This window comes from Corvus hawaiiensis, chromosome 26 (assembly GCF_020740725.1).
Source record: "Corvus hawaiiensis isolate bCorHaw1 chromosome 26, bCorHaw1.pri.cur, whole genome shotgun sequence".
Taxonomy (NCBI): Eukaryota; Metazoa; Chordata; class Aves; order Passeriformes; family Corvidae; genus Corvus; species Corvus hawaiiensis.
The window spans coordinates 36128418-36154508 of NC_063238.1; the positions used below are offsets into that span (position 1 = coordinate 36128418).

At 40.7% G+C, this 26091-nt stretch overlaps 1 protein-coding gene and 1 long non-coding RNA gene across 13 annotated transcripts in view; one reads left to right on the top strand and one right to left on the bottom strand.

Moving 5' to 3' along the window:
- The window catches only part of ASAP1 (ArfGAP with SH3 domain, ankyrin repeat and PH domain 1), a 146195-nt gene that overhangs the window by 104058 nt on the left and 16046 nt on the right, over window positions 1-26091 (bottom strand). For 4 of the 6 annotated variants that reach the window (XM_048329092.1, XM_048329089.1, XM_048329091.1 and 1 more), the window contains exons 2-3: window positions 23585-23671; window positions 12352-12481 (exon numbers count right to left, since the gene is read on the bottom strand). In XM_048329092.1, coding sequence (XP_048185049.1) covers window positions 12352-12481; window positions 23585-23643 — 189 coding nt within the window. In that variant the 5' untranslated portion in view covers window positions 23644-23671. Of the gene's footprint in view, window positions 1-12351; window positions 12482-12960; window positions 13011-23584; window positions 23673-26091 lie in introns of those variants that run through there. The other 2 variants (XM_048329088.1, XM_048329090.1) reach the window with 2 other exon arrangements.
- The window catches only part of LOC125338403, a 49979-nt gene continuing 37006 nt past the window's right edge, over window positions 13119-26091 (top strand). For 3 of the 7 annotated variants that reach the window (XR_007208279.1, XR_007208282.1, XR_007208281.1), the window contains exons 1-5: window positions 13119-13213; window positions 13834-14001; window positions 14348-14466; window positions 23596-23693; window positions 24250-24345. This is a non-coding gene — a long non-coding RNA (uncharacterized LOC125338403). The remainder of the gene's footprint in view (window positions 13214-13833; window positions 14002-14347; window positions 14467-23595; window positions 23694-24249; window positions 24346-26091) is intronic. The other 4 variants (XR_007208277.1, XR_007208278.1, XR_007208276.1 and 1 more) reach the window with 2 other exon arrangements.

The window sequence follows — 26091 nt, forward strand, 5'->3', positions numbered from 1 at the left end:
GCTGCAACTTGTTGCCTAATTAAATAGGATGAGAAAAACAGGAAGCTGTACTAAACTACACATGAGTTCAGCAAATAGACCAGGCTTTGCTGAAGTAAAGCAACACCATTTGTCTGTTTTAACCACAGACAAAAACATTTTTGAAGAACCTGTCCTAGACATGGTGGAAAACAGCAAGCAAGGAAGCATATGGAGCACTTCAAATGAAATGGGGAGACAGGGAAGGGCAGGAAGTGAATCTGAGGGTTTAAGTCAGCAGCAAAGGGCTTCATTAAACCTGCAAAGTGTCAGCAAAGAAAAAATTGCATTTCTTCCCATGTTTTCTCTGCCAGTTTAAACAAGGTCTCCTTCCAAGTACTTCCTGTGAAAGCTTGGCAACAAAACTGCCACCAGAGGACTATAAACATTTTTAAAAGGGAAACTTTATAGAGAACTAACATCTCTTTTCTTATAACTGCACTAGTAAGCAGACAATATTCGGGCACTTGGGCTTCTGCAGATGACCCCACCCCAAAAGATTTTACTTCTCTATATGCTTAAATCACATCACCTAAGGAACACCATCATTTTTTCCAAATCTGTGTGCAAACAGTCCCAGGACCATAACACTGAAAAATAATTTAAGCAGGTCTTCACATCAAAGAGTCTCTTCAGGCTTCTTTCATCCCTCACCGAAAGAGGCTAGAGGTGGGAGAAGTAAAACCACAACCAACCAAAGAGGCAACAACAACAAAAACAAACAAACAAACAAAAAAACAAACTACCAAAAAACATTCCCTAAAAAATCATACTGTTGCAAGCGCTCCAGCCATGACACTATACTAATCTCCATCTGCCTTACAAAAGACTCACACCTGTATTGTTTTGCCCAAGTAGCTTTTCCCAAATCAAATCATAAAAGCTTAATTTTGGAAAAGTCTCATATGAAGAAAAATTTGCAAAAGAAATCAAAGCATCATTTATAAGATTTGGAAAATGTAGTGTGTTAGACCAGTTTTACAGTAAAAACAAACAGCTTTGTCAAAACTTTTAAGGCAACTTCATTCAACTTTCTCTTTCAAGTTACTTATAACTTATTGTCTGGTATAAACTCATTGTCTGTTTTAATAAGTTTCAACTTCATGACTAACATGGATAATACATATATTTTTCTAGGATAAGAGATTGAATTAGACAACAGACATAGTCAGGATATCCCACTTGCATTGTCTTAGCATCATCACTCTTCATTTAACAATTTTCCCCATAATTTTGACATTTAGTGAGGGAAGAAAAATACAAAGTCAAAACACAACCAACATCAATTCTTAGATTTAAGCTACCTCCTTAAAATTCTTAGTTAAAAGTCATCCATTCCCACTGATTTCACAAACACCATCACCATGGTGCATTACATTATTAAGAACAGAGGGATGGACCATCATGGTCCTGCTCACTTACAACATGTCACAGGCTGGCACAATTTGCACATTCTGTTATACTCATCTTGACATCATTCCACTTTATTAAAATTCAACGGTTTCATTAACTGACAACTAACAAACAATTCTTGAAGGTTGTAAACAGGCACTGTGTCATTATGAACAAAAGAGTCCTAAGTTTGTTTTAACATCACCACTACATTTTTCTAACAGTTTCTAAATGTCTTCATTTCCCTACTGCACACTGCACAGAACAGCTCAACTACTTTCACTGTGTGGTGCTTTCAAGACTGACACCGACACTAGCAGTATTAATTAAAATGGTTTGGTTTGTTTTGCATGAGCATCGCATTCACGTAGCATGATTGTCACGTGTTTTTACATCACCAGCCTTGACTTCTGTAAGGCCTTGGACACGGTCACACAAAACATCCACGTCACTCATTAGAGAGACATGCATTTGATAGATGAGCTATTTGATGGAAAAGGAATTGGCTTGATGACCACAAAGAGTTTGAATCAATGGCTCAACATCCAGAGGTCAGTAATGAGTTGTGTCCCTCAGGGGCCCATATTGGGACCAGTACCATTCATTATCTTTATTAATGACACAGACACTGGAATTCAGTGAACTCTCACAAGTTTGCCAGTGACACCAAGCTGACCAGTGCTGCTGATACACTGGAGGGTTGGGATACCATCCAGAGTGACCTGGACAGGCTGGAGGAGTGGGACCATGTGAATCTCATGCAGTTTAACAGGGTCAAGTCCAAGGTCTGCACTTGGGTCCAGGCAATCCCCTATACCAAAAGACTGAGGGATGAATGGATTGAGAGCAGCAGTGTCGAGAAGGCCTTGAGGATTCTGGTGGTCAAAAAAAAAAAAAATCAGACATGAGCCAGTGAGCCAGCAACGTGCAATTGCAGACCAAAAAGCCAACTGTGCCCTTGGCTGCACAAAGGAAAGTGTGGCCAGCAGGTTGAGGGAGGTGATTCTTCCCCTCTGCTCTGGCAAGGCCCTGCCTGGAGTGCTGTGTTCAGCTCTGAGGTCCCCAACATAAGAGGGACATGGAGCTGCTGGAGTGAGTCCAGAGGAGGGTCACAAAGATGATCAGATCAGAGGGCTGGAGCACCTCTCCTGTGAAGGCAAACTGAGGGCACGGGGTTGTTCAGTCAGGAGAAGAGAAGGCTCCAGGGAAACCAGTAGTAGCTTCCAGGAATTAAAGCAGGCTACAGCAGAGCTGGAAAGAGACTTTTAACAAGAGCATGTAGCCATAAGACAAGGGGCAATGGCTTCAAACTGAAATACAATAGGTTTAGATTAGCCATTAGGGAAAAATTCCCCATATCCTATGATTTTAGGCAATGAAGTGTTAAAAACTTAACCAAAATAGGATATCTACATCCTAGTGTGGTTTCACAACAAGCCACAACTATCCCAACAAACAAAACCTGCTATATTTTATTCTTTCCTGCCTCCCCCACCCCTAGTAAGTTTTTCTGAAGTGCTATGGAAAAGACCAAATTTTGTATTAAGGACACTTCTTCAGGTGTATTTCCCTCTTCAGTCCAAAATTCTTGCTTTGAGAATCAAAAAAATCAGAGGATAATTTACTTGAAAAGTAAAATATATTACAAGAAGAAGGGAAATTAGTGTAATAAATTCAAGGTTGGAGCTCTAAAATTCAAAATTCAAATCATCTTCCTATGAAGAAAAGTTAATAATAAAAATTAATCCAGTAGAGACATAGTTAAGCTGTAATATAGTCATAACTCTACAGAATAAATTAGCCGACTTTCACAAGTACAGATTAATCATTTAAAAAGAATTATATGATTGTCTAATATTCAGTAACTATTCAAACTATTCCTAAAAATCATACAAAGCCCCAAATGTGATAAGCTTTTTCAACTACATTTTTGCAGAAGTGTGAGCAGTATCCCATTTCCTCTATTAAAGCAGTCTTTCACTGAAGGAAAAAAAATTATCAATTTCGCTTACACCACTTCTATTAGGTTTAAATGTGCTGTTTTTCCAAGAATAAGCTCACTGTAAACTTTTACCTGAAAACACAAAAACACATTAATGAAACTAAACAACCACTTTACTCTGCCTCCTCATGTTCTAAAAGATTAAATCATGCAGTCCAAACAATTTTAAGAAGCCTACTTTTACAGTCAAGTGGAGTTTTGAATGTCTCTGAGGACAAGAGGTTTCACATTCTCTCTGGGCATTTGTTCACCAGACTCATGGTTCAAAACAAACAAGTCCCCAAAATAATAATAGTAATAAAAGAACCACAAATATGCCCCCTCAAAACTAATCAGAATTTCTGCTTTCTCAGTTTCCTCCCATTACATACATTACATACTTGGAGAAAGCAATATGACCTTCCCTTAGTCTCTTGTCTAAGGTTGAAGAATTCCAGTTTTCCTTCACTGAGTGATGTGCCCTCAATCATCTTGGTGATCCTCACCTGGACTTGTGGCAGTCTATAGTTTCTTTGATGTATTGGTGAACCCCAAACATAGTACTTTATATGTGGTTTCACAGTTGCTGACAGAGGAGAAGAATCACTATTTTATCGCTGCTGGCTGCACTTTTACTAACACAGCCCAGTATGTGGCTGGCCTTTGTCACTGTGAACCCACACGCAACAACTCATCCACCTGAGTCCAAGGCTCTTCCTTAGAAATTTGTCTTCTAGCCAGCCTGTACTGCTGCACATGGCAACTCCATCCCTGGGGCAGGATTTACCATTTCTCTTCAGTGGATCACACAAGGCCCCTCCTGTGTCAGGCCACTTCTCCAGGTCCCACTGAATGGTGACTGCTGCATTGAACAACTTGGTATCGCCCAAATAAACTTATTGAGATCACACTCGAGCCCACCATCCACACAATTAAAAGATACCAAATAGTTCTAGTTCCAAAACTGATCCTGGAAGGCACCAGTGACACTTGCAACCTGCTGCCAGCTGGACTTTGCTTCATTGATCTCCACCCTCTGGGCTCAGCAACCCAGTCCATGTCCCACCCACCCTGCAGATCCCTTACCTGGTCCATCTCTCACCAGCCTGGACAGAAGGCTCCCAGAGCACACCATGTCCAAGGTCTGGCAGTCCTACAGACTATTGTTTTACAGGAAGTTACCTCCAGCACCATACTTGATTTTTAGTTCTTAACCAAGAGAACCAAGAAATGAAAAGACTCTACTGGCATCGTAAGTTTCTATTTCCTCATCAGAAGGAGTTTTATATTTCTCCTGTTAAGAAATGTAACAAGAAGGATAAAACAAGAAAGGTCAAGAGGTGGCTATTTAAAAGAAAGAAAAAGCATACACTTTCCAGCTTAACCATAGTAACAGCACAACTTCAGGCCTCTCCTTTCACCACTGACTAAAAGAGACAAGGAGGTCACGTGCAGCCATATGCACATTTATGTGTATAAAAGGGCAAATGGGATCCTTACAGCATTTTGTTGCTTTTTCACAGCAGCATTAAAGGAAATGTTTTCCATAATCACCACAATCAAGTCCACTGTACTCCAAAATCTCACTTGTCACAATGTTTATACAAAACCTCAGCATTAGCCCACTGATAGCAATATTTACAACCCATTATATATAGATATAGATAAATAATACAGATCAACACTCTCTCTTTGGAAATACAAAATAACTGTTTGTTGCACATCTCAGCAGGGAGTGGACTTCCAGCTGCACTCCTTCAGGAAAGGAAACTCATGCTGTTATCTCAGGGGTTTTCCTTCATACTCACCAATAAACTTCAGGCCCCTTGGCCAGTATCAAACAAACCTGGCAGAACAGTCTCTAAGAGAAGTAGCAAAATATGTTACTAACTGGACTCTGAAAAGTTTCCCCCGAGACATAAAAATGCTATTGGTTGAGAGCCCTTTTTTTAGAACATGCTTATATTGCCTACCTTTGCACTTGAGACAATACTGATAATTAGCATTCTAGGCTTGATTCTGCCTAATGGTTTTATTGCAAGGCACTACTCTATTCAAAATAAGATGTTATGATCTTTCTTACCATTATCCTCTGTAAATTTGCTTCACATCTGCTGTTTAAAATTATTAAGAACCATCTTCATTCATATTGTTACAAATAACGAAGATAGTTATGAAAATTAAGTTTTACTCTTTGTAGTAAGAAAAATACCGGAAATTAAATCAACCAATCTCATTCTGTTCTGAATCATTCACGTGCAGTCCTTCAGTGACACCATGCTGAAATACAAACATGGCTTTGTGGGTCATTTCCCCCTCTCTGTTTTCTTCAAAGTACTTTTTCATTGCTTTCCAACTACGGAAGGTGTCTCTACAGGACTCAAATCTAAACATTAAACCCAACTCTAAGTCATCTCACTTTAAGTGTCTCCCCTCAGTCGGGGCCCAGTTCCCATGACTACATGGTACACACTCTGTCAGGGTTTATCAGCACAGCATACTGAACAGAGTGCACCAAAGAGCACTTTCACAGCTTCCTAACTGATGAGTAAACATGAAGAGGCCTGTTGGGAGTTCAAAACAAGAAACAGTACTTCTCAAAAAAACATATGAACTACCAAATGCAGTAAGTACTTTCAAAAATATGCCTAAAATGAACACAAATTCTCAAAAGGCAAAGCTAATTCATCTGCCATGACTGAAACTTTGAGCTAGCAGTGAGTGTTTCTTATTTTTCCTCACATCAGTCACATTTAAGTAAAAGGAGATTGCCTGCTTATTACAGCTGAATGCTTTGACTACTTTCAAACGAAGGGTAAAGCTGATTACACACTAAATGAATAAATACTGTAGCATGCAAATATAAAAGCATCCTCAGATGCATTTTTGCTAGACAGCTATTGTAAATACAAGACACTGCTGTCAACTCCTCCTGTATCACATTTTCAGTATTGTGATCATGAGTCACCCATGTGCTGTCACTGTGGCCTCTGTATTTCCAAATGCTCACGTGCCCATCTTTACATCTCTGTTGCAATTTGCCATTCAATGAAAAAGCAGCAACAATTATTCTGAGTCTTATTTACTACACAAATAAACTTCTCATCTGTTATTTTTAGGATGGTTTGCTATCAAAAGCATATTTCTTCAAAAACTGAAGATTGCTCATGGTCTGTTACATAAAAAAACCAGCTCTGAAGTACAAAGCTCTCTATGATGCAAGACTACTTCTAACTGCCATAAGTAACAGGTTACATGGTTAGGAAAAGCTGGGTTTAGGTCTAGTGCTGCTGGAGTTGCCTGGATTCACCACCTAAAAATAAAAATATCTTTTAATTAAAAAAATTAAGAAATACAAAGAATAGGATGCTACAATTTATTTGTTGCAATTATATAAAGGTGATGCTTCAAGAGAAACTAAGTGATAGATATTTTTCTATTATTTCTTTCTCTTGAGATACGCACACACACAAAATAGATCCTACCCGTTATAAAAGTCCAGGCTAATGAACAAAGTCTGTGCATAATACCAACAAAAGCTGGTTCAGAATGGAAATGCTCCAGTTCTCATGCATGGTTTCAGCTGCCTCTCTTGATAGAATACTTTGTCACTGGAAAAGGATCTTGTGGTGGAAAAGTGTATGAAATCACCACAGAGGATCTGATGTTATAGCAGTTTCAGTGCTACACAAGTTTCAACAAAATTATAAGGAGGAATAATGTTGTCCCCTCACCCTCATGCCAAAAGTCCTTCCTCACAGTAGAATAAGAAAACTATGCATGAATTGTAGCCCAAAGGGAAAGCTACATGTGGGAAACTGTGAAAATTAGTCAAACACAACACATTTTGAATGAAAAATTTTTAAAAAGGCAAAATAAAAAAAGTAACAATTCCATGCTTTACCCTTTCCCATCTCTAATCTTAAGAGATGTATTCATGACGTGACAAAGAACATGAGAAATCATCTCCTTTCAAGCTATGTCAGATTACACCAGACTTGCACTGAGAACAACAAAATGTGTATGAGACTGAGTGGGAGCCAGACAGTCATTCCTTCACTGATGTATATGCACATATCTGTTATAGGACCAGCCTAGACTGACAGACTGCTGTGCTTGGGCAGATCAGCACAGTGAGAAACAAAATGAGCAACGATCATTGCAGGAATAGTGGTTTGCTTTGTTTTTTCTAAATTAAAAACCAAAACATAAAAAAACCCTGAAAGAGAGACACAAATATATCTGCAGCCAATTGAATTGTCAGAAAGCACATTTTGAATTTTCAACTTCTCGTTCAAGAGCAAAAGAAAGAAGTAACATTAATCATTAAAGATGTTCAAATATTACAGAAATACAACAGTAAAACAGGAATTAAACAGCAAAATCAGCATCAGACACAAGTGAAGCTATTCTTTATTTTATCATCAGCTTCTAGCTGTCCATTCATATCTACCAGCCGAAGAAGAATTTAAATATTTAAGCTCAACCTCTGTCTCCAGCCAGCCCCGTACAACATCTGCTACTTTAGGAGAAAGACTCAGAACTGCCTGGTCATGATAACTGAGCTATCCCTTGAGTGCAAAGATGTCCTTTCAGCTGGAGCTGGGACACAGCAGAATGATAATCAAGACAGTCTTGTGGTGATCCCACATGTGTACTACTTATTCTCAGAACAGATGTCATCATTCTCTAAAAATTCCAACTAGCTCACAAAGCAATATTAACTCAATGATTAAAATCAACTTTTCAAAATCTATTTGAGTAACACAAATCATGGAGCTTCTGTGGATATAAAAGCATGTCTGGTCAGAACAAAGGAGAGGCTTCATTTTAAGAGACTGTACCAGCAATCTGTCTATATTTACCATTTGGGCTTTTTCTTTAAAAAAGTAATTGACCACCCACTTAGGTATGCAATAATTCTCTCTTCATATGATCATTATAAATTCATATAATTGTTTGGGTCAGAAGGGACCTTAAAGATCATCTAGTTCCACCCCCTGCCATGGGCAGGGAGACCTTCCACTAGACCAGGTTGCTCAAGGTCCCATCCACACTGGCCTTGAACACATCCAGTGCTGGGGCATCCACAGCTTCTCTGGGCAGACTGTTCCAGTGTCTCACCACTCTCACAGTAAAGAATTTCTTCCCTGTATCTAATTCAGTTTAAAGCCATTCCCCCTTGTCCTAACACTTCATGCCCTTGTAAAATGTCCCTCTCCAACTCTCTTGTAACCACCTTTAGGCCCTGAGAGGCTGCTCTAAGGTCTCCCCAGAACCTTGTCTTCTACAAGCTGAAGAACTCCAACTCTCTCAGCCTTTCTAAAGAGGAAAGGTGTTGCATGTAAAAAACATCTCTGACCTGCCTGCAGAAATATGTTAAAAATATATTTTTTGCATGAATGTAAGATTACACTGAAGAAATCAACAGAAAGGAGTACAGATTGCAAATTCTCTCATATATATAATGGTTGTTTCTCCCTCTATGAACTTGAGAAAAAGCCCTATTATTTTAGCAACAGAATGAACCGTAAAATGTGTGTTTATTTGAGGCAATTACGTAACACTCACGCTTTAAAAAAACATTATAAAACAATCTTGTAGCTTTTGGTAATTATTGTTAAAGATGCCTAAGCCTGGCTAGAAATATGGCAGGGTCCTTTTTTTGAATCTGGTGTGACTGGATGACAAAAATCTAAGTTTGGTCTCCTAAAAGGAAAAAACCTTGCAAATCTTCCCAAGTTTCAGTAGCTTAAACAATGTAGCATGAAACCTTCCAATTCGATTAACTGCTACAGAGTAGCATGTTCTTGCTACCATCTTTGATAATATTACAACAGATTTAAAAAAAGTTTGGGTGGAGGTGGGTTTTGGTTTTGCCTTTTTTTTTTTTTAATAAGTCATGAACAGAGAAGTCCTTTGGAGAAGAACTTCCACGGTTCTCATTTTGTGAGGTATGCCTTCGTGTTTTGTTGGGCCTTCCACCAAAAACTTATTGAATGCAAACTCATCAGAATCAGTAAACATGTCTGCTCTGATTTTTTAGTTGAAACTTGTCCCAAAATTGCATCTAACTGGATCCAAAGTCTCCTCTGAAAATGATTTTAATTATAATAAGAAAAGAGTCATAACTAGGAGATAACAGATAGCAATTCACCCAGCTGAACAGACTGCCCTCCTACTGATGGACAAGCAAGTAAGAAAATTAGCAAATGAGTCCATCACCTCTTATTATTTCAGAAAACTTGTTAGTTGTGATGAAGGAACAGTAAGTTCATAATTTTGCAATAACTTCAGGGAACTAGACAGATGCACATAAAACTATTTCATTTTTATGAAAATGTGTTTCTGAGCTAACCACTGATCTGAGCTACAGTAAGAATCACATTGGACTGAGAGACTGGGAAACAGAGCTAACTTTTGTTAAATCTGTTTAATTTCCCTTCCATTTCTGTTCAGAAAATAGTTCCAGTTTGCAACCCTGCTTAGAATAAAGAAAATAATTAGTTAATTCACAAGCTAGCTTATAGTCACTGAGGTAGGTGCAGGTTGTGCTGAATTAAATTAGCTGTAAAATAACAACCTAACCTACTTCAGGCAGCAGCGCCATAACAGCACGGAGCCTGACACTGCCGGCAAAAGCCCAGAGCGAGCTCCAACCCAGATGCAACATTCAGCTAAAAATCAAACAGCTGTAAGGATGGAATTGTCCCCTTTGCCTTAACACAGCAGGTTCAACACTGAAGTTCAGGAGCTGCTTGAGGAGTTCTTTGGTTATCCACGACAAACCAACAACAGCAGCAGGAGCTACAGCACACTCACTTCAACCATTCATTTTCAACCCCCTGTTTCACAGGACCCACTGCCTTAGGTAAGCAGATGTACAGAAACCAACCGAGCTTGAAAGCAGCAGTAGCAAAACTGTGTCTTCACTGTAATTGTAGCTTGCATACACAAAGACTCCAAAAGAGCCTTTTGCTAGCCACATCCTGACTGTCTGCATGTCCCCATGCAAATTAATAACTATAAATTTAGGAGAGTTGCATATTTTTTCCACACATAACAGTAGACCTTGTTTATATGTTGTTTCCCACCAAATAAAGCCTTTTTATATTTACAGATAATAAAAACATAATGCAAAACAAGTCAAGTTTAAACTACAATCAGTTTAAATAGGGCATATAAAACAGTTATACAAACAAAAGAAATTCAAAGAAGAGCAACACAAGCACCAGAAGTACCCACTATTCTTTATTCCTCTGATTTATTGCTGTCAAATCTGACATAAAAACTTTTAAAATGTGCACAGTCCACACAAATAGAGCAGAATACTCTGTATTTATCTTCTGTATTTTGTTTCTCTTTGGATGGGCATTATCATATTTAGCCTGCACTGATGTATCTCCCAAACCATGAAAGCATTACACTGTATTCTTACCCTAGAAGTCACCAGTGATGCCAAAATATATATTTTTATTTAACTCTATGCATGCTGTCAACTGTACTAATAAGCGTATCAATGGCTGTACCTATTCCACATAGTTAAGACCAGGGGGCAGCAATTCTGTCAAACACTAACCTAACAGGTTGATTTCTGACAAATCTATCAGTGGCTATGGCTTAGTTACAAGAGAAAAGAAAAACCAAAACAGTGGCAGGTATGGAAAAGTTACAGGTATTAATCTAGGTCACATAATAAAAATAAAATACATTCTTTTAAATGTGAACCTACAATCACTCTAGTCAGTTGCTGCAGACAATAGCACTGTTACAATTTTGAACATAGTTTTTCTGTTGCAACTTCAGCTGATCTGAATCCTAAGGAATTATATTTTCCATACCCAAGAGTATCAGACAAGCACCATAATTAAATAATTAATACTCTTTCCTTGCATACCAAATGTTTTGCTCATGCCAACACGTTCAGCAGAACTAAAAGTCTCTATTAAATCCATCTCCTAGATACGCACTGGCTCCTGAAGAACCGACAAATACTTGATGAACTAAGTGTATAATCGAAAGCAACAACTAACTGCAACCTATGCAACAATAGCAAAAATGTATCTTCTTTCAGCATCATTATGCTTGTACCTTCAAGCAAGCACAGGGCAAGAGAAGAGCTGTACACTGTCTTGGTTTAAAGTCATTTGAAAGACATTTCTTCATAACCACTGACCTAGTCCATTGGAAATCACTCTGAAACCTCAAATAGGAAGCAGTGGACTGATATCCCTAGGAAACCAGCTCTGGAAGTTTACCCATTTTCACGCTCCTATTTCTTGACAGCACAGCAGGGTGAACATTTAAATGATGCTCATAACAAGCATGAAAAAGCCCCAGCACTGAGGCTTCAACGTTGAGATGCTGAGACTGTATAATCTCTTCTGCTACGTTATTTTGCTCCTCTCCCTCCACCAATTTTGTTTTCATATTATTTCCCTCACTCCACATTCACCCCTTCATCCTTACCTCATTTCTTAAACCAAGTCTTCCTTGGCAGATTTCTGCAGTCAGAGTTCTGTGCTTACTTGATGTAACGACTGGCTGGGGAAAACCTCTACGAACGCTCCCAAACAAAACTCACCCTTCATCTTCCCTCTAAAAATCCTAACATTCACACATTTTTTCTACTGCAACAACCGACAGCACTGAAAACACCAAGAAGTACCACAGCAACATTTAAGTTCAGACAACTGCTTTAACGCACTAATCTTTGAGAGACCAGGGCAGGAAAGCTTTCTGTAACTAGCTCAACACAAGGGCAAAGTCCCACAATTAAAAGACCAGATTACATGCATACCAACGCCTCTGGCTCCCGTGGATTTGGGCGGGTGGTGCTGCCCCGTCCCTGATGCTCTCTCACAGGCATACAGAAAAAAAAGAAGGAAAAAAAAAAAAAAGAACAAAAAAGGAAAAAGGATACAAAACAGGGGATAGGGTGTGGGGTGTGGACGATTTACCTCTTCCAGCAGTGTGACCGTGTTCCTGCAGTTCTGCAAGCGGGTGGTGAAGCTGGAGGTGGTCGGGGAGTTGTAATCCTCTGTGGTCTCGGCGATGAACTCCGACACGGTGATCTGGTCCGGCATGATCCTGCCCCACCGGTAAAGCCCAGGAGGAGCCGGGCACACAGATCCGGAGAGAGGGGAAGCCAAGTTTCGAGGGGGAAGGTGGGGGTAAAAAATAAGAAAACGGAAAAAAAAAAAAAAAAAAAGCAGAGGGAAGAAGATGTTAACAGCCAGCAGAGACCCGCAGCATCAAAGCAGCGGAGCCGCAGAGGGAGGCTGAGGCTTCGCCTCCTACATCCAGCCTCTCCCCGGCCGCCCCCTCCTCCTCCGGGCAGGAGGTGAAGGGGGAGAGACCCCCGCACGGCGCCCCTCGCTCGGCCCCGCCGGTGGGGAGCGCTCCCGCGGCCGCCTCCGAGCAGCCCAGCCCGGCCCCGCCGCGGCGCTGCGGGGAGGGCGGCGGGAGGGGAGCGGCGACCGCGCCGGGCTCAGCCCCTTTCCCCACCCGCGCCGACCCCCCCACGCCCCCCGCCCCGGCCGCCGCTCCCGCCCGCGTCGAGCACTGACTTGTGCGGGCTCGGGCTGCGCCCCCCGGGCGCGGAGGCGGGGCCGGGCCGGGCCGGGCGCGGCGGGGCCGCGCTGACGGGCACCGCTGACGGGCACGCGCCGCCCGCCGCCGCTACGCGCGACAACGAGGAAGCGGTTCTGCGCAGGCGCGCCGCCGCTCCCCTCCCCCGGCCCCGCGGTTGCTGAGAGGGGGAGGCTGCCACTCGTTCGTTTTCTTATCATAAAAAAGGGCTTTTTGGTGGAAGCTGACAAGGTCGGGGGGTGCTGGGCTGCAGCAGTGTCCCTAAGCGGGAGAATGAGCTTCCCGTGCTGTCTGGCAGCGGGGAGGGACCCTGCCCGTTCCGGGCTGCGGCTCCGCGCCCGGTTCAGGGAACCCCCAGGGAGAGTCAGAGGGTCTCTTGCTTCTTTTTTCCCTTCCTAAGTCCGTCACAGCCGGCCGGAGCCCTCTCCGCCGATGATGTAGAGCCGAGGATTCATGCAGCCAGCGCTGAGGGAGCCATCCCTCTTGGCAGTCTGACTGCATAGGTTTTCGCTCTCCTTAGACTTAGTTAATTTTTAAGAAGTCCTGCTATGATTCAGAGGAGCCCTTGAAGCTGCTATTGCCGATTTTGCGTTACTGGTTCTGTTCCTGAGCCTTTCCAGAGCAGAGCTCTCTGAGTGCTGCCGCGGCCAGGTCGCACAGCCCAGTGCGGTGTCCCAGCCGCAGCGCTGGCCCGAGACCTGAGCCGCGGGTTTACAGTCCTGTGTCCTCTCACAAGCAGTGTTTCTGAATAGTTAACACACCCTTTATCCATTGCTGCATCATGTAACTCAGGGAACTGACAGACAGACAGACAGCTCTAATGATTTTCTTTTTTTTTTTTTTTTTTTAAGCTTAGGTTTGGGCATCCATATGTTCCTTTCTAAAGAAGGCTAAGTCTCAGGAGGCTCAAGTAATTGTGGTCATCTTCTGCACCAGTGTGATTTATTTAGTCATACTGTGTGATTTCCTCCTCCTTGTATCTGGGATTCTCTCCACAGAAGCTGGACCATTCAAGACTGGTAAATATTCTCAAATCTGAGCAATTGAAAATGAGCAATATTATGTGGCTGTGTCCATTTCAAAAGATTTTATGGTCTCTCTATAAGTACCTACTGCATTACAATGTGATTAGGCTTGTATGTAATTAGGTTTTGTATGTAATTCTAATAAAATGCATGTGCAACTCAAAAATAGTTGACAGTATCAACTAAAAACTGCAATGCCTGAGTAAGAATAAAAAGGAGATACCTGATTTGAGTATACCCATAAAAAATGATTTGTATGCAGTTCTGTCAGCAAAAATATGACCACTACTCCTGAGCAATGGTCCTGCCTGAACATGTTTCTTTGATTTCATTTCCTTAGTAGAAGCCATCCATATGGCCATGTGATTGCTGCTGCTGCTGCTTCACGTGATCCAGCTTTCTGGCACAAAGGCTCTGAGCTCGTACAGATGATTGCTAAACGTCATGAGACTCTGAAAGGTAGAGTAGGCAAGAGGAGGAGGAAGCCAAGAAAAGAACTGTGTGGGAGTTGCACTGAAAAATGGATTTGGGCAAAAAAAAAAATGAACTGCTGAAGAAGCGATGGGAGGGGTAGGAAGAAAATCAATTGAGGATCGTGTTCATAAGAGCAGTGGAGGAGGACGAGAGACCAAGAAGAAAAAAATGGCTGGTGGCATCAGAAGCACTATGGAAAGGAGAGTGAAGAACTGGCTGGGGGGTTAGGCCAGGGAAGAGCTGTTGGTAGCATCCAAAAGAGCTGTTTTGGTGTGCCTAGCCTGCTTGGAAACTGGATGGGTGAGGGATATGGCCCGAGGGGTAAACAGGGTCTCTGTGGTCATCTCCTATAATTTCCTGCAGAACATCAATCATGGGCTGTCACACAGCTGTTCCTGGGCCAGACCTGTGGTCTGCAGGTCAACCACAGTGTTCGTGTTAGGAAGAGTCCTGATCCCTCGTTGGCAGATTTCAAGTGAGGATAAATCCATCACACTGATGGACAAACTGGTTTAATTAATTGGGTGCTCTCACTGTTAGGGTTGAATTGTTCCTCTTCAGGCTGAAGTTATTGAGCTTGACCATTAATCTCTGGATTGTAAAATAACCTCGTCTGGTATCCCAAACAAATCCTACCATATGGAGTGCAGACTGAAGCTGAGCATACTGCTAAAGACATAATTTTTTTCAATACTATTTTGTGAAAATTAAAACTATAGCACTGAAGAGCATGTTCAACTAAGAAAGGGAGTAGACAGGCCAGGGAAACTGTAGCAGTGAAGAGTGACAGGAGTGAAGGCAGAGCAGAGAGTAACTGCAGCTGTGGTTCTGTGTTTCCTCATCAGGAAAAAGCGGTCTTTTAAAAAGACATATTAAATATATAAAAAGTAAAATGAATGCAGAAGAATACTGGTAAATAAAGAGAATGGCACAAGGCCTAAAAATGAAAAAGGAGGATCATAATTGCCTTTTGGTCTGTTTTTGACAGTTCTGAAATTGTTTACTCTGCCAAAGAGAATACAGTGCTCTGTTTTGCTGCTTAAAAGCAGCATTTCCCCTTCCTCTATTCAAATGGTAGTAGAGAAAATAGCCCTATAGGCATGACCTCTTTAGGCTTGGATTATTTTCACTTAAACTCACTAGAAGCAAGATTAGTTAATTAATGTGATGGTAATAAAAATAAATTATACAAGCTGCCTGTAAAAATGTGCTTAGTTTAAACCTGTCAAATTATATAAGTATTTCAAATAGCATTTAGTGAATTTCAGATTTAACCATGTTTCCTGTTTTGAATTGTGATAAGTATCTGAGATTCAATTCTAAATTTGTAAGATGCACTTCTCTATAAATTGTCATTAACTGAAATCACTGTTTCACTTCACAAATGTCAAAGAATAATCATCAGAGTGTGAAAGTTATATTTCACAGCGTCTGCTCTAACGCTGTCTTAATCTGTGCTAGATCGTGGGGGAGGCTGTGCCATGGCCTTTTTCTCATGGAAGGTTTGCCAATGAAGTTATGCTTATCTCACTCCTCTTGGTATTCTGAAGTGAAACACATCTCTGTGTCCATCCTGGACAAGCTAGTGCCAGTGAGGATCAAGCAAGCAGCACTGGAAACCACACTCCTAACTGCTGATGCATTGCAGTCAGGAAAGTTGTTCTGTCTTGCCACCCCACCCAGTGATTCAGTCTATAAATATGTTTGATTCCCTGGATTTTATTGTGATTGCCAACAGAAGAGTTAATTACAGCAAATTGACAATAATTCTGCAATGCTGGTGATAGCCACCATGCTTAGGGAGGGGCCAAGGAACATAGCAATGACAGCACAAACTACCTACGCAGGTGTTGTGCAATAAACTGAATAGCAATGAAAGTATTTCTCATTTTATGGTGTTCTAGACAGCTTATGTTTAGATTGAGGTCATCAGTTCACTCACAGGAGCTGAGCAGAAGTGAGCAGGTGATGATGTTGTCATCATTGTAAACTTTGCAGCATGACCAGTATGTGCCAGAGGTGAAGAGCTACATGGCACTTGCACAGCTCTTCGCATCACCAATACAATTAACTGTTGAAACCACGAAGCAGTGAGGTAGAGAACAGCAAGATTATCTTTCCACTGTAGATAAGGAGCTAGATAGATGAGCTTGTGGCCCTGCTGTGTTTGTGGCTGTCTAGCTTTAGTCATGCAAAGTCAGCTCTTCAGGGTATCAACACCTCATCTAGGCTGAAGCTGGTGGTGGATCTCCTGTGGGATATGATTACACTGCCTGCAGAGAGCAGCCCCAGGACCACCCTGAGGTCACGCTTCCCTGTTGCATAGGAAGCAAACTCACAGATGCAAACTCAGGTGTGGTTGCTGCTTGGTTTTTGGAAACAAGCTTGACCCACGTTCCTGGCTGTGCACCAAATGTGTTGTCAAGCGTGCTCAGACAAGCTGCCTCCAGGGCCATTTGCAACCTGTCCGTGTGGAGGTGAAGTGAGTTGTTAGCTGGAGAAGGAAACCACTGTGCACATTGCTGCTGTGCAGATGAGTCCTTTTGATTAGTACAGGTGTAGCCATGCCAGGATCTCGCATGTCAAATTTAGGGTTTTTTGATTCTCAAGTATAAGCATGAAGGTTGCTTTTTTGCAAATACAGCTTTACAACTACACTAATTTTTTCACTTTCAAGGTTCCCATCTCAGTTATTACTGCTGATAAAAGTGGTGATTTCATGATATAATAGACAATAGTGTTTAATTAAAACATAAAATCATTGAAATACACATGCTTTTCTTAGTGAACTCTATAGTTGTTCTTTTTATGCTCCTTAGCATCTTCACAAATATGGAGAGAGCGTCACCAGCTCAGCAGCAAATAGCAACAGAAGTAGTGGTGTGTTAAAATTAATCAGAAAAATATCCTTAGGCTACGTTCTCTACCATACTACTATCCTGTATACGGCTGTGGTTTGGTGTTAGTTTCATCCATTTCAGCTAAACACAGCAGTCAGCAGTACTTCCCATCCTCCTCCTGATCCTAACTCACTTTATGAGATCACTGTATGACATAAGACAGCCATGGCATTTTGATAACTGATAAAGCTGATTTGAGATTCCCCAAGAAAACGTCCAACATCTATATGGTAGATTGCTGGTGCTACATTTTTATAGTTTTATTTTCAGATAACTTCTAACAAATTAATGGGAAAGGCTTATTTAAATTTATGGCCATAATACTAGAATATCTACAAATATTTCTGAACTTCATCTCTTCTCATTTGAGTTGGATGCTGGGCTTAGAGGATAAAAGAAGCTTCAGATCAACAAGAATCTCAGCAGGATGAGTTATGCTTTTGGTTTTGGAATATCTTACATGCTAAAACTCGGTAAACTTTTTTTGTTAGTGGAACTCTCATAGTTTTGTTTTGCAAAACAAAACCACTGCATTTATGTAAGGACAAGTAACATCATTACTTTGTACTTCAGCAGGAAATGTTTAGTCAGGAGGTGTTTCACCTCCAGGAGCTGTGTCCTCTCAGAGGATAGTCCTGACGGCTGACTGAGCCTTGTACAAAATGTAACACCTACATATTTTAACCTGCAGCATGTTTACACATTTAATATCACATAAGTGCATGATGTACTCACAGGAAGAGGCAAAGTCTATTTTAAACATTGAAGCCTACATCACACATTGTGACTGGTGCTAATTTGCTTGAAGGGAACTTGCATGGTAAACTGAAGAGTGTTTCTGCTTGAGGAAGAAGGCTGTTGCCTTTGACATTTGCAAACAAACCTTTGAAATGATTGTGTCATTGGGACAGAATAGTCAGGTAACTTTCCAGTAAAAGAAAACTTCTTGTCTGTGTCACACTGCTGAATATCAGGAAAACCAAAATCCAGGTCCAGCAAACATGCTGATTTCAGTTCTGTGGTTTTTAAGGGACAGTATCTACCAGTGTGGCTTATGAACTACATGAACTGCGTCAACAGTTTGTGTTGCTGCTGTGACTGTTTTGAATGCAAGAATCAGCTGATTTCAATTTTAACATTGGCATCTCCCAGCATTTGTCTTCATCTGGTATTTAAAATGAGATAGCAACTGTCTCAGAAACTACAGTGTTATTTTAGAAAGCTTTTAACACTTACAATAGTGGCTTAAACAGAAGGTTCTTTTTGCATTCTTTCAATATTAAAATAATAGCAAAAAGAGAGCCCATTGTGTTCTCATTATAAATGACATTTTAGTAGCATTAAGATCTTGAGCTTTTAATGCTATGTCGACAAAATGAAAAAAAGATTAAAACATCAGAAATATTTTGCTGAATTATATATTTTGCATCTTATTTACTTGAATATCCTGGGTGAGTAGCTTGGCTGAATGATAAGTTCAAATAACCATCTTAAAGGACAGCTGAAAGTAACACCACTGAAAATGAAGTGCAGCATGGAGTTACACAAGATTAAGCTGACTAATCTGCTGATTCAGTTTTGCCTTTGTGTTTTGGTTTTGTCATGCAAGATCAAGAGTCAAGCAAACACATAATGGCATTCCAGGCTCCCAGTAGCAACAACAAGCAATGGGCTGTTCCCCTGCAACCCTTGCATTCTCCAAAGAGAAAATGCTCATCTGCAGCAGGAGGCAGCAGGCTCAGGACAGACATGCTCTTTTTCTTGTTACAGATGGACTGAATTTGTTATTTCTGTTTCACAGAGGTTTTTTGTTAGAGGTGGTCATTTAAGAAGCCTTACTTCAGTTCATAGGAAGTGTAATAATGCATATTAAAAGTCTGGAGGGGAAGCCATACAAGGAGTGGCTGAGGTCACTTGGATTGTTCAGCCTGAGGAGGGGGGGACTGAGGGAGACCTCACTGTGGTCTTCAACATCCTCATGAGGGGAAGAGGACGGGCAGACACTGATCTCTTCGTTCTGGTGCCCAGAGACCTGACCCAAGGGAATGGCCTGAAGCTGTCTCAGGGGATGTTTGCGTTGGATATTAGGAAAAGGTTTTTCCCCCAGAGGGTGGCTGGGCACTGGAACAGGCTCTCCAGGGAAGCAATCACAGCATCAAGCCTGACAGAGCTCAGGAAGTATATGGACAACGCTCTCAGGCACATGGTGTTATTCTCAGGCGTGGTCTTATGCAGGGCCCGGACTTGGACTCAGTAACATTGTGGGTCCCTTCCAACTCAGGATATTTTATGATTCTATGATTCTGTGTGTCAGGAGACAACAGATTCAAATACAGCTCTTACAGCATCTACAGAATATAAAAGCACAGCAGTATATTCTTCTATAAGGACTCGTTTTTGGACAGTTCAAAGATATCAAACTCTTATGAGTGCTGATGGATAAGAAAACTTTCAGTGGAGCCACTTGCAAATTTATCCCTTACCCAAGTATGAGCCAATATGAGCCTGCTTGTTACTCACAGAGATGGTCAGACTGCCAACCCTGAGGAAGCTGCTCTTCCAGCAGTACCCACCATCACTGCACTGGAGAGGTTGAAGAACAGCACAGGGCAACCTGTGCATGTTTATCCTTGCATTCCTTACGCTGAGCAAGCCCTTGAAAGATTGTTGGGAAGGGCATCGCAGACACATTGGCATGAGAGCAGGCTGTGCCAGTGGGATTGCAAAGGACAAGATGAAGCCAGTATGTCATGAAGGGATACTCTGATTGAAACAAGAGAAATAAGAGTCCTTCCAAAGCAGGAGTCATAGTAGCTGAATGCTTTTTTATTTTTTTTTTTTTATATGAGAAATAGCAATGACTAAAATCAGAGCGTGATACTGCAGAAATGAACATGTTGCAGGGCAGCTGGCATAGCAGGCTATCCAAAACAAAAAGAGAATGAAATAAAGCCTCAGCCCACATTGCAAACATTTCAATATTTTCTCTTTCCCTCTGGAAACGATATGGCTGTGTCATTACCAGGCACAACTCTGGTTCTACCGAAGCTGCTAAATGTATGCTGATGGCAGCATGCAGCATGTTGTCTGCAGTGAAAATGAAGGTTCAGACCAAAATGAATCTATTGATGCCTTACGATTTTAGCTTTAATATTTTTCATATCCTGTACTTCTTTAGTGTATAATTCTAAACTCCATAATATAGCCTGTTAGCTACTGTTCTCCCATTTTGGTCAGACAAGACAATTCCTCTCTAGCCTAGAAACTTACTGTCTCAGGCCCTGAGATATGTAAACAAAAGTGAGTTGGGGGGAAGCAAACTTGGGGTAATGACTTCATACCTGTAGCTATAATTGAAGGATTAACCCCCGATATGCAAATGGACCAAACTTATAAAAGTATGAAAACCCGTGACCCTCTTGTCCATTTTGGGGGTAGCCCCTGGGGACTTTGACTGCCCTAATGTACCTGAAGGCCTTTCAATAAATATAACCGCTTTTATTCTCTTAATTTTGTCTAGCCTCTGTTTTTAGGTAGTCCCAACAAGATATCACTATGAAACAGTTTGAGAATTAAATAAAGGCTCTGTAGACCTGGGATCATGTCCTTGAGCTGCCACCCATGGCTCTGACATCACAGCTGATGCCTGTGTGTGTTTCTCTATCTGTGGAATTCAGACAATTATATTTATTTTTCTAGGTGAAAGCATACTGGGCTTTTTCAGCTGAACACTGCTATATCAGAACTAAGTATTTTTAATATACATTTTATTGTAAGAGTTTCAAAAAATAGCTGAGGGATGAGAAGGACTCTCAGGCCAAACAATTTTGTCAGCACTTTTTTGGACAGACAAAAAGGTTTGGCAGGTAAATGAAAAGGTTTCTTCCTACTAGTTGTTAATGCTGTGAAAATAAGAATCAGAAAGATCTGGGTTTGTGAGGGACTTCCCCCTCTATATTTATAGTTTTATTACTTTGTGGAAAAAGAGCGACTAAGACCCCTGTGATAATAAACACATACTCAGAAGTCATTTGTGGCTTCACACAAGCTTTGCTAAGACACAGTTTGCAGACGTGAATGTGTATGGGCCTACTGAGTTGAAGTTTAAATGCTGGCTTATAGTGTTGACTGAGCATACTTTATTTCTCAATTTCCTAAATAGCATCTCATTAGAGAAAGGCTGGAAATAAATCTGCAGATGTTGGATGTTATAAAAAAGGTCCTTGCAACCACTGAACTTACTAGCACATCTGTGTTTCCCTTATATAAGCTACTATTTTCAATGATACATCACTTGGCCAGACTCTAGACTTGAAAATAACATAAGAAATTTTCAATTCAGGAGTGATGCCTTTTGGGTTTTATTTTGTCTGTATTTATTTTGTTTGTACATTTGTTTGTTTTATTAAGAAAATCAGTATTTTTAACATGCCTTAGGTCTGAAATGATTTTATGCATATCTCCTTTATGCTCAAGCATAAATACTCATGTTTAAAATTATGGTTTGCAGATTTTATTAATGTAGATATTTGAATGTTGGAATCGTAGGGTTCTGTTAAAACCCAGGATGACAGATAACCATGTGGAAGCTTTTGGAAACTAGTCTTGCTGTGTGAACCAAATTTCTGTTGGGCCAGTGTTCATGTGGTGCTAAATGAAATTAAAAAGTGCAGAATTGCAGTCTAGAGGTCCATCACAACAGCTCCTTTTGCTGATTACTCATTTGCTTCTACTTTTAAGCATTGAATTTGAGCTTGCAGCCTAAGTTAACTGGTGCTCCATTGACTACTGTACAGGGTGACCATCTGCTCATGTGTTCTGCCTCTAAGGATATTTTAAAAGCAATGCTGATCCCAGAAAATTTGAAAGGGTGGCAGGAAAGATGTCAAAAATCTTCAGTTCCTAAAAGTTTTGTGGGAAAATAAAAATGAGCATGGGAAAAAGATGTTTCTTGCCCTTATGAGGAGGAAAGGCTCACTGTCACCTTGTTCTTTGTTAAGATAATCAGTGTGGGAGAAAGATTCCCTAAGTGTCCCAGTCATGGGAAAAGTTTCAGTGATGGTTTACACCTCCTCAGGAGCTTTAGTCAAGACACAGATCTGTAGAAAATTTGGCTTCATTAATTTCAGGGATGTTAACACTACTTATTTTCTTGATGGTGGTTGTGTTTTATTTTATTCCTTCAAGGAAGTCTAGGAGCAGTAGGACATAAAAATGTAAGTGCCATTTCAAAATCAAATAGAAATGTCCAGCTCAATAGCTTCATATTTTTAAAAATATGATTGATTGACTTCTGACCTCTTGCTTATTTAAGACCTCATGGACTTAAAAAGGAAAAATATGTGTAGCCATGTGACAAAGAAAATGCACCAAAGGAGGATTTATTCAGTTTTGAGAAGATCAGCAGCAGTGATTCACCCTCTTGACTGGTCTGGAGTGCAATATGGAAAACTGACTCCCCCAGGGAGGAAGAAAGGATGAAAGTCCCACACTGCTGCGTGGTCACACAGGGAGCAGTGACCTGTGCCAGGGTAGCTCCAGCCAGTGCACCCAGTACAAAGAAAACTTCAGCCTTAACCATCAGTATTGTTGTTGTAGGGGATTCGAGTCAGGCAGTCGAAATGTAGCTTTTAGTGGTTCAGTGAAAGAGAGTAAAAACTTTAAAACAAGAGAACTCACCATCCAGAGACTGAAAAAACAAAAGCATTTTTAGACAACTGTGTGCTATTCAGCACTTTACATCATGCACAGAAGAGAGTCCCTCCTCTTTTCAAGCCCCCACACAAATCTTGCCATAGATTTTTCAGGCTGATCTCAGAGATTTGTTGTTTTCAAAGTTAAAACAACATCAGTTACCAGATCTAGATGAGTTGAAAGGACTTACAATGTCCTTTGTAGATCCTGTCCCCCTCATCCAGCCTTGAAATCTATGAAAGCAAACCAAACTGCATAATAAATGTTAGTGTTTGTTCCAATACTTGCTCAGGTGATCAATGATTTGTAAGGGTTTACTGATTTCTTGGAATTTTTGATCCTTAAAAGGATCAATAGGTTAGACTTTTTCTGAGGAGCACCTACTGTAGTAAAGTGGCATTAAGCAGAAAAAAAAAACCCACTGACAGGTATTAGAATTGATAAAACATCTGGTCTGCTTTTTACCCTTTAAACGAGTTATTTATATTTATTTCTTTTGTCTTTCTTACCGGTTCCATAGTGAATCTCTTGAAGAAAAACTTGAAAGCCTGGATGCTGAAGATCTCATGTCTCATCTGTCACAACCAGAAACCCACCTAGATGAGGAGAAAAGATCAAGTAAGTAAAACTGACCAAAGCTATGGGACTGGAAAAGTCACTTGTTTAAACAGTCAGTTTGAAAAAATGTGTGTTAATTCTTCAGTGATGGCAATTTATCATCTATGTTTTGATTGCTGCCTTTGATATTGGGAGTTTCATTGTGGTAAACAGATCCATTAGAAATTCCCTGAAAAAGAGCACCTTGTTAAAAATTTCTAGAGGAGAGTTTCATTTAGGTGGCTGGGGAAACCTGTCTAACTCAATGTGGCAACTACTCAGTCAGCTGGACTGAGTGCAGTGCTGGTAACATCACCTGACCAAGTTGTCTGACACTTCAGAAGACCCTGTTTTCTGATATAACTTCAGTGTAACCATTCAGGCTGAAAATGTCTATGTCAGGTGTATGCACCAGACTGATCTTTTTTGGAAGATGGAGAGAAGATTTGAAGGATAAAGAGACTGGGAGCAAGAAGTATTCTGATGAGCAGTAATCCTGCATGTAGGAGAGGGTAGGAGGGTGTGGGGAGACAGTCATAGCAGGATATGGAAAAGTGTTCTCACTGTTTTTCATCAGGTTTTTCTGCCATTATATTGCATACTCTTTCCAGTTTAAGACTTGAGTTGCTGTGGGGAAAGGAAGGTGCCAGAGATACTGCAGAGCCCTGAGCAGGTGAGTAGGGCTGGCACATACTTTTCACTTTGGGACGTTCTGGGCTGATCTTCATGTTTTGTTGAAAGGAACAAGTTGGAAAAAGATTGGCAGGGGCTTGAGGCCAGATATGGGTGCTGGGAAGGTGAATACTGCACATAAGACATTGCCATGAGATGGTAAAGCAGGGAAGCTGGGACAACCCCATGAGACAGAGAGATGTGGACTAAGTGAGCTGGCAGATGGGAGAGGTAACAAGGACCCATAAAGATGAGATCAGAGTCAAACAGAGGGGCCCAGGCAGCAGGAGAGTGGGAGAGAGGCCATCCCCAGTTTACACCCTTTGATTAATCAGTCTGCCCATTTTCATTTGAGCACATCACTTGATTTCTTGATTCCATGAGGAAAACCACAAATCCTTTTCTATGAGTTTTTTTTTTTTTAACCTTCTGTCTAAGAAAAGCCTTGTTATGCCTGTTGACCTATTTCCCCAGAGACTGCTGTAGTTTGTTTATGGGGTTTGTCCTGTTTGTTTTGTGTTTCCAGCTACGTCATGTGGGTCTGGAGGTTTTCCAACCCTTAACATTAAAAATAACATAGAATAATCCCTGTCTCGAAGACTTATGAGATTCAATTAAAAATTGCCACATACAAGTTTTTGGATAGAATGTTAGTATCTCTCTTTTTCCTTCTGTTTCTGAGCCTTTAGAATATTTTCAAGTTATGTTGTCAAGAGCTCTTTTATTATTAAGAGGGTTAGACATCTTTTTTACCAGCAGATTTCAGATTTTTACGTGCTGGCTGGAAAGGATCTGAGATTTTACCACGTATGCCAGCAGCTTGGCAGCATAGGAGGAAAAATGGTTACGGGCTCTGCTCATAAGGAGGAGGTGTGTCCTTTGATTTGAAGGCCAGTGTGCAAGAGGAGTAGTATCTGCCTTAAACCAAGAAAATCATGCTTGAATATTGTTTTACATGCAGGAAAAAGTTGTTAGAAGGCAGCCCTGGCGCTGTACTGTGTTTTTCTGGATTGGGAAAGACCTCTCCTGGCAGATAACTGAGTACCACTATCTTACAGCAAACCCATAGCCACTGGCAACACTGCATGTGACTCAACCCATGATGACATGTCTGCTGGTTGTTTAATTTTACAGCACACCTCTTCCTTTTAATTATATTATTCATCTCCTTAGGCAAAAAAAGTCACCATCATCATAGGTTTATGTTATTCAAATCAAAGCAAGAAATAAAAAATATGTAATCATTCATGACTTTCTAAATGGGATGCTGACCTAAATTCACAAGTAACTGTGATTGACATTGGACTACATTTTAAATGGATGGCAATTTATTTTTCATAAGACTAAAACCTCACAGAATCTCTTTATGTCTGCTATAATAAGCTACTGAATATTATTTAATTGCTCATTTGCTATAAGCAGCTTTATGAGCATGTTTGGTTAGATCTCAGTGGGTTTGAATGATTATGACCCTTTCTAGGTCTCCTACTCATTTTTGGGCCTCTTGATACAACAGCAATCAGCAAATAAATTAAATATCAAAGAAATAAAAAAAAATATTTATAAAGAAAGCAGGTTGGTTGAAGTTATCATCATTGTTCGATGAGAAACAGCACTGAGAAGGAAACATGTGGCTCTCCTGGAGAGAGGAATGGTAGCCCAGTGATGAAAGTACTCATGTGAGTTCAATATTGACTCACTGACCTTGGACAATTTATTAGGGCATCATTCAGATGGCAAATTTCTC